This window comes from Ascaphus truei, chromosome 1 (genome assembly GCF_040206685.1).
Source record: "Ascaphus truei isolate aAscTru1 chromosome 1, aAscTru1.hap1, whole genome shotgun sequence".
NCBI classification, from domain to species: Eukaryota; Metazoa; Chordata; class Amphibia; order Anura; family Ascaphidae; genus Ascaphus; species Ascaphus truei.
The window spans coordinates 434836713-434845390 of NC_134483.1; the positions used below are offsets into that span (position 1 = coordinate 434836713).

At 42.5% G+C, this 8678-nt stretch overlaps 1 protein-coding gene across 2 annotated transcripts in view; it reads right to left on the bottom strand.

Annotated features, from left to right (window-relative positions):
* Nucleotides 1-8678, bottom strand: part of LARP1B (La ribonucleoprotein 1B) — a 55831-nt gene that overhangs the window by 18718 nt on the left and 28435 nt on the right. For both annotated transcript variants that reach the window (XR_012803960.1, XM_075615424.1), the window contains exons 3-5: nucleotides 7326-7385; nucleotides 5534-5714; nucleotides 2187-2327 (exon numbers count right to left, since the gene is read on the bottom strand). Coding sequence is in view for 1 of the 2 variants with exons in the window: in XM_075615424.1 (XP_075471539.1) it covers nucleotides 2187-2327; nucleotides 5534-5714; nucleotides 7326-7385 (382 nt within the window). In the remaining variant the exon portion in view is untranslated. The remainder of the gene's footprint in view (nucleotides 1-2186; nucleotides 2328-5533; nucleotides 5715-7325; nucleotides 7386-8678) is intronic.

Consider the following 8678-nt stretch of genomic DNA (forward strand, 5'->3'; position numbering starts at 1 on the left):
AAGGGGCTGCCGGTATCTCATATCTGTTAAAGATCCCGCGGCACGCAGTCCGGGGAGGAAGCCGTAAGGGATGACATTGCGGCTTCCTATTGGCCCGTGAGACACAGGACTTTTAAACAGACATTCTCTGTGCCCAGGCAGGGCTGCTACCGGCATCACCTTCCGATGCAAGTATCTCGGTAAGCAGGGTGTCCCCGGAGCTGAAATCAACATGGTTCAGCTCTGGAGATGTTGTGCTTCCCACTTATTAAAAGCCACAAGGAGGTAGTGTCACTTTATTAATATGATGAGAAGGTAATTCACAGCAGGTAACTTGTGTTGCCACACGTAAATACTTAACAGGGGGCTATGTGCCAAACCTCTAAAAATGGCAGTCCTCACTGCATCGGATCAAGAAATCATGAATCGTATATAGAGACCAATAACCAATGTATTTTTGCACAATTTTGAACAGTTAAAGCCAGTACTTGGAAAAGTCAAATGATTAATTTTAGATTTTTACAGCTACTTCTAATACACTATGTGTCTTTGAAGGTTCCCTTAGTATTGCCAATTGCTGCAAAAACATGAAAAATAGTCTACCAACACCACATTGGATTATGCTTTTCAAGCAGCAATATGAAAAAACATATTTCAGAGTTAATTAATTTCCCCATGTATCATTCAATAGACGATACAGGCACTTGTAATACCTCAGTGTCACAATACATCATGCTGAGGCCATATGAATCCAGTTGCAGAGGATGTTAGTAGCTGTACTTTTCGTCTTTATGTCCACATTTATAGGTCTGCAGTGTTTTACAAATGCTTCAATTATTGCTGGAGAATACCACTTATTGGTTTAAAAAAAAAATTAAAAAAAAGGGGGGGGGGGGGGTACAGTACTTACAGAATTGATTCATACATACTACTGACACTGTATTGCGGAGCCATCCAGAGCAAAATATACATCCACACAATGAATCCCCACAGCTTAAGAGTTTACAGTCCAACAGAGATCAAATAACCTCCAACTTCACATTCTTAACTACTAAGAGCTTTTGGGAGTCAAGTATGTGCTTTATATGCTTATGATTTTGGAAGATCATTTACAACACCTATCAATGTAGGATGTTTACAACGGTTAACAAAAACCCATTAAAGCAGCAATAATGTTTATAACCAACCAGCGGATATACCCTGCGTTGCCCGGGATGTAAATGTGTAATAGGTACAATTAAAGGCGGTGGGGCGGCTGGAGGTGAGGCGCGGCAGCTGGAGGGTGTGAGGCGGCGGGGAGGGTGGGCGATGTGGCAGGGCGGGTGGAGGATGTCAGGCAGCGGGCGTGTGGAGAGTGTGAGGCGGCGGTGTGCGGTGGGTGTACAGTGACGGGGCGGGTGAGGCGCGGCGGGTGGAGGGTGTCAGGCGGCGGGGCGTGTAGAGAGTGTGAGGTGGCGGTGCGGGCGGTCCTCGGTGGGTGGAGGGTGTCAGGCGGCGGGGCATGTGGAAAGTGTGAGGCGGCGGTGTGGGGTGCGAGGCGGCAGTCCTCTGATCAGGATGGTGAGGCGGCGGTGCGGGCGGCGGGGGGTGTGAGGCGGGAGGCAGGGGGTGTGAGGCAGCGGTCCTCGGCGATCAGGATGGTGAGGCGGCAGCGTGGTGTGAGGCAGCAGTGCGGGCGGCGGGGGTGTGAGGCGGCGGTCGGCCGGCGGGGGGTGTTAGGCGGCGGTCCTCGGTGACCAGGATGGTGAGGCAGCGGTGCGGGCGGCGGGGGGGAGGTGCCGGTCAGGCTGCAGGGGGTGTGAGGCAGTGGCCCTCGGTGACCAAGATGTTGAGGTGGCGATGCAGGCGGTGTGTGAGATAGCGGTGCGGGCGGCGAGAGGTGGTGTCCTCAGTGACCAAGATGGTGAGGCGGCGGTGCGGGCGGCAGGGGGTGTGACGCGACGGTGCGGGTGGCGAGGGGTGTGAGGCGGCGGTCCACGGTGACTAGGATGTGAGGCTCAGGAGGGTCTGGGTGCACGGCGTGTGGCTCTCGATCAGAGGGGCACGCGGTGTGAAGAGGCTGTGAATGCGAGGGCGTGTAGCCGTGTTTGTGATGTCACCCCACCCCGCAGGCCAATCAGAGCGTGAGCCACCGCCAAACAATCAGCAAATGCACAGACCCACAGATATATACCAAGATACCAACAATTCGAAACACACAGACTTACTGCGTGTGTAATCGCCACGCTTGTTGTTTTGTGATCTCTTTGTTTCTGATTGTGACCGGGTGCCATTGCGAGAGCACAGCCTTTCCTGATCCTCAGTTTTAAAGTCCTCTAAAGGGAGCGGCACCCACTTTTGCTTGAAGACTAAAGAGATAATATAGCAAAAGTTATTTATTTAAGAGATGTTCAATTCATACTTTATTTTGCATGTTAAAATATTACAGTGGGTTTCTGCGCAAGGACGTGTTTTGCAGCATTTCACATTTAGGTATGAAAGCTGGGAAACAGCACAACTGTCACATAAGTATCACATGAAGAGCAAGATAATGGTCCATAGCCGAGGGGGGGGAAAGCTTCCACAATTACTGAGTTAGTGTGACTATTGGTGGTGAATTAAACTGAAGTTTGCAAACATGCACTGACCACATATTGTATTGGAAGAATATTTGCATGGGCTCTTGAATAAGATAAGAACCGATTTCCCATAAAGTAGGTGAAAAAGATAAAAGAAAGAAACAAAACCTCCACTAAGACCTACATTTTCAAAACAAGGAAGCAAAAAAGAAGTTGAACTGGAAAGTTGAAGAAAAAAAAAAAGACAATATCTTTCATGTTACAGCTGGCCAGGCTCAGGACCCCTCCTGGATAGCAGCAAAACACATTTGCTATATCTGGTTAGGATTAGGCTTAAGACTGTTAACATGGACATCTGTTCTACAAGTACAACACTACAAATCAGCATGTTTGTTATGTAACAGGATAAAATGGGAACTCGTGTCTGAGACCAAGCACACGAAAGCTTCAGTCTATGGAGCATATTGTATATTGTACGGTCATCTTGTTACCCTTTCACCTAACAAATAAAAACTCACATCATAAAAATATCCAAGAGGCTGGCTTTTATTTTTTTATTTATATATGTAGTTTCTCCAAAGGCTGAAATTGGACAAATGCAGCAATATTTAAAGAGCTAACACCTGGATTGTTGTTTTCATGTTGGTTTTTCAACAATGTTAACGTTAAACGTGGGGGCGGTTTGAGAGGTTTCCTTCATATAAACCCGCGACAGGAGGAGCTAAACAAGAGCGGAGGCTCTGCACTCCTTTTGTAATTGGGGGTGCGGGAGGAGGGGAAGACCACAGCACCTCCTCACATGCCCAATCCCAGTCCTGTGTAAAAAGGTAGAACACTTCAATGACTGGTGTCCCTCCTTCCACCCATAGTCCATGTTGAGAAGAAAAGCTGCCCCTTTAACAGTTATATCCCAACTGTCTGCATTATGGGGATTTGCTCAATTGAATCCATTAATTAATCATCTTTACTTTGTTAATTTTTGTTCCCAATCTTTCACCAAAGTAAAATGCTGTGACATATTGTATTGTATTGTATGTCTTTATTTATATAGCGCCATTAATGTACATAGCGCTTCACAGTAGTAATACATGTGGTAATCAAATAAATAACAGATAATATAAATAACAGATCATGGGAATAAGTGCTTTAGACATAAAAGTAACATTTCGGAAGAGGAGTCCCTGCCCCGAGGAGCTTACAGTCTAATTGGTAGGTAGGGAGAACGTACAGAGGTAAGTGTGTCTGCAGGGGGCCAAGCTTTATGTATCATGTGTTCAGAATATTCACAGTGCTATTCGTATGCTTCTTTAAGCAAGTGTGTCTTAAGGTGGGTCTTAAAGGTGGATAGAGAGGGTGCTAGTCGGGTACTGAGGGGAAGGGCATTCCAGAGGTGTGGGGCAGTCAGTGAAAAAGGTTTAAGGCGGGAGAGAGCTTTAGATACAAAGGGGGTAGAAAGAAGACATCCTTGAGAAGAACGCAAGAGTCTGGATGGTGCATAACGAGAAATTAGGGATGAGATGTAAGGAGGGGCAGAAGAATGTAAAGCTTTAAAAGTGAGGAGAAGAATGGAGTGCGAGATGCGGGATTTGATCGGAAGCCAAGAGAGGGATTTCATGAGGGGAGATGCTGAGACAGATCTAGGAAAGAGTAGAGTGATTCTGGCAGCAGCATTTAGGATAGATTGTAGGGGAGACAGGTTAGAGGCAGGAAGGCCGGACAGCAAGAGGTTACAGTAATCAAGACGGGAGAGAATGAGGGCCTGAGTCAGAGTTTTAGCAGTCGAGCAACAGAGGAAAGGGCGTATCTTTGTTATATTGCGGAGGAAAAAGCAACAAGTTTTAGAAATATTTTGAATGTGAGGGGCGAATGTGAGAGAGGAGTCGAGTGTGACCACTAGGCAGCGTGCTTGGGCTACTGGGTGAATGATTGTAGTTCCAACAGTAATGTGGAAGGAGGTAGTAGGGCCAGGTTTGGGAGGAAGTATGAGGAGCTCTGTTTTAGCCATGTTGAGTTTAAGGCGGCGGAGGGCCATCCAGGATGATATAGCAGAGAGACATTCAGAAACTTTGGTTTGTACAGCAGGTGTAAGGTCAGGTGTTGAAAAGTATATTTGTGTGTCGTCGGCATAGAGGTGATAATTAAACCCAAAAGATGTTATTAGGTCACCTAGAGAGAGTGTGTACAGAGAAAAGCGAAGAGGTCCCAGGACAGAGCCCTGGGGTACCCCCACAGAGAGATCAATAGAGGAGGAGGAGGTGTTAGCAGAAGAGACACTGAAAGTACGATGGGAGAGGTAGGATGAGATCCAGTATAGAGCTTTGTTCCGAATACCTAGAATATGGAGAATGTGGAGCAGAAGAGGGTGGTCCACTGTGTCAAATGCTGCAGAGAGGTCGAGTAATATGAGCAGAGTGTAATGACCTCTGTCTTTGGCAGCATGGAGGTCGTCAGTTATTTTAGTGAGGGCTGTTTCCGTGGAGTGAGCAGTGTGAAAGCCAGATTGTAGAGGGTATAGGAGAGAGTATGTGTTGAGAAAATGGAGCAAGCGAGAGAATACAAGACGTTCAAGGCATTTAGAGGCAAAAGGCAGGAGGGAGACAGGTCGATAGTTAGAAAGACAGGTAGGGTCAAGCTTGCTGTTTTTGAGTAATGGTATGACTGTTGCATGTTTGAAGGAGGATGGAAAGGTTCCAGAGCAGAGGGAGGAGTTAAAAATGTGTGTGAGCGTAGGGATTATAGTAGGAGCAAGACATATGACAGTTAAAATCCACATACACGATTTGAGTGATTTGCAAAACACTTCAGCAGTTCATAAGTTAAAGAGCCAAACATGACATTTTCCTCCAAGTATTTCCCCGGGAAAGCAGAGTAATGGCTGGAATGTTTTGAAGAAAATAGTTACAATTTATTTATAACAAAACGGTATCATAGCAGCATGTGTGTAAATTGCGCAAAGCATTTTATTCAGAGTAAATGTGATCTTTAGCCATACAAACCTTTTTTCTTCTGTGCAGCCCGCACCTCATCAGGACTTGAAGGCTGAGGCTCTTGTGAACTATTCATCTCATGGTTCTTCTTACTTCCATTGGTATTTTTAAACTCTGTCTGCTCATCATTCCTCTTTTCCTTTATGACAACTGGCTTTCTGTTTGGCTCATTAGTAAAAATGTGTTGGCACTGAAATGACAAGAAAAACCTGCACAGTTCATTTCCCCAAATCTGTGTCTTACTCACAGTCATGATAAAACCTTTAAAATATCCAGTGCATAAAAAAAAAATGTGGCACACAACAAGTTAACTTGCAACTTAAAAATACAAGTATTTTTATTGGGGTCAGAACCCCAGCCTAGTTTTCGGGGTTTGTCTAAAAGTGGGGTTATCAAAGGGCAAACCTGGTCTGGGATTGTCATGTGATTAAAATCTAGATACACAACTCGCTTTGACAGTGGAAATAAGCAAAAGACCACAGTGATCTGTGTAAACCCAACACGGTGTGGCCAAGTAGGCACTCCCCAACTATGTAACTTTACCAACTATAAAATATTGTGGATCTGATGAGTCACAAGAATTACAAATATATCTGTCTGTGTAACAGTTACGATTTGGCAAATTAAATGATGCTAAACAATTCACGATTGTGAGGGTGCAAAGGAAAGATATCCGTTTGTCACTCAAATTTAGCATTAACGCCATCAAACATAATCTCTTTGCTCACCTGTACGCGATGAGGCAGGTCACAATATGTTAGGAGCTATACGGGGATAACATTATGAGTGTATTTCTATGTTTTATACTATGTTTTAATTCAAAAGAAAAACAATTTTCTCTCTACAAGCCACAAATATGTAATGAGAGGGGAAGACATGCCCAGAAGGTGGCCTTATTCTGTTCTCAATGCAAGCAATTTTAGGATTAAAAATTTTTTTTTAAAAATTTTAAAAAAGGAAGAACATACATTTGGGATATGAATTTAGGATTCAACAGAGGGTGTGTTTTTGCCAATTACACACATATATTCTCAGATTTCCAACTTCAAGCCTCTTTGAAGGAATCTGATATGGTTAGGTGGTGACGTACATAGATTTTTTTATTTTATGAAACCGTCTGCATATATTGTACTGTATGTTTCTTGTAACATTTTTTTTCTGTAAAGAAGCACTGTACTACTATTGTATATTAAATCTGAAATTGAATAAGTACTGCTTTGGACTTTAATTGAACTCTGCATGCTTTGAAGAGAGTATCTGCATTTTCGGACACATTTTGCTACCATGGGTGTTTTGTGTGTTAATTACATATTTTTCCTAGTAAACAGGGACTAAAGACACTGCAAGTAGCACTTGATAATATCTTTGGTGGTGGCAGAAATTTAATGTTAGATTTGTGACTGATTGAGGTGAGATATTAGTCATTTTTGGGGCCCTGCAGGGAGATTAACGAGTCGGCGAGATAGCGGTGTGTATTAACCCTCGTCACAAATGCAAGTCCCGTTTGTCACACTCACCAAGAAATGCCGATGAACAATGAAGCTGTAATATATGTTCAACATTAATAGCGGTATTATCATTTGGCAGCATCCCGCTTAGTTGACAAGTTAACATTTTATTTAAGTTTTTTTAAATTAAATGTATTGAGGTTTTTTGCACTTTTTTAAACAAATGTACGTAAATTCCTATTTGAGATTTATTCGAAAACAAGATTACATCGCTATTCAATGTCTATCCCTTTTATAGTATATCTTGTGTATTAGAGCGATTCTGTGTGCATGGATTATATACAGGTACTCACGTCATGGTTTGCAATTTCACCTGGTGTTGGCCAGTGTGTGATGTCACTGAAGTCACTAGACTGGGAAGAAAACAATAGCAAGGTTTTAATGCAATACCAAATAAGCGGTTTTGTTATAGTTTAGTAAGCAGAGAAGATGCTCATTCTCACTCAAATGAATCAAGAGACATGGAGATATTTGAGTTTCTTAATGATGCAGAACAGCACGCACGTTTTGGGGATCAAGCCCCTCATTAGGTGTCGTCATTATATAGTTGCATGTAGAGAACCTATAGTACAAATGAAACATGCATGTATGTTCGCAGAACAACCATTTATGCCTATGTATACCTAGCATTTATGCCTATGTATACCTGTCTTTACAGACAGCTCAGTCTAAGAAATATCATCAAGCTGAAAATTGGCGTCTTGAATAGTGTCAGAAAAAGTGCCATATTTGGTTATATTTAGCGTCACTCACAACAACAGTGTGACACAATTTTAATTCTATATATCTATAATACCAAAATTAGAGAAAAGGGTGTGTTACCACCCCCTCTCTTGCTAGAAACCCCTTAATAGATGCACTCTGGGGCTATTAAAACGTAACAATTAAATATGTTTAAAAATTTATATATGTAGTCATCTTTGAATGACAGCACTGTACCTTTCATTCACGAGTACTCCCAAACAGGAGAGTAAAACTGTTCCTTATTTACTAAGAAGTCTGGTACGTGAGCGGCACAGAAGGTGATGAGGGGGGGGGGGGAGAGAGAATAAAATATCTAATATCTGTTATCCCTTGATAAGGTTAGGACATATAGCCAGAAACAACAAAAGGAACTGTGAGGGGGAAAAAAGGTACAGGAGGGAAATGATGCAATGCAGATAGAACTGACTCATCGATTTAACATTTAATTTTTGTTTGTCATTGTCAAAAATATATGTAATTTTAATATATTATTTACTGGTTTTGTGCACTGTTAAATGTAAAGGAATATTGTAATCTGGTATTTTGTGGGCTTGTTGAAAAGTAATATGTTTTGTTATGGAAAACGCAATAAAAAATGTCAACGATAATAAAAATAAAAAAAACCTGTTCCTGAGTATATTACATAAATAAGCGCCTTCATGTGGAAGTTTTGTTTAGGATTCTTTAGTTTCACAAGATGCCACAACAAACAGACAAGGACAACTCCCTTTCCTCAATACAAAAGGTGCCACTCTGGTTGAAAGAATACAATCTCTGCTCGAGTGGTCTCTCAAAATGAACCCCTGGTGCACAAACACTAAAAAACATTTTTGTTTCAAATTAATGCATTCATATACAATTCCCGTTTTCTGATATTTTAGTTGTTCCAATACAAAATAGCA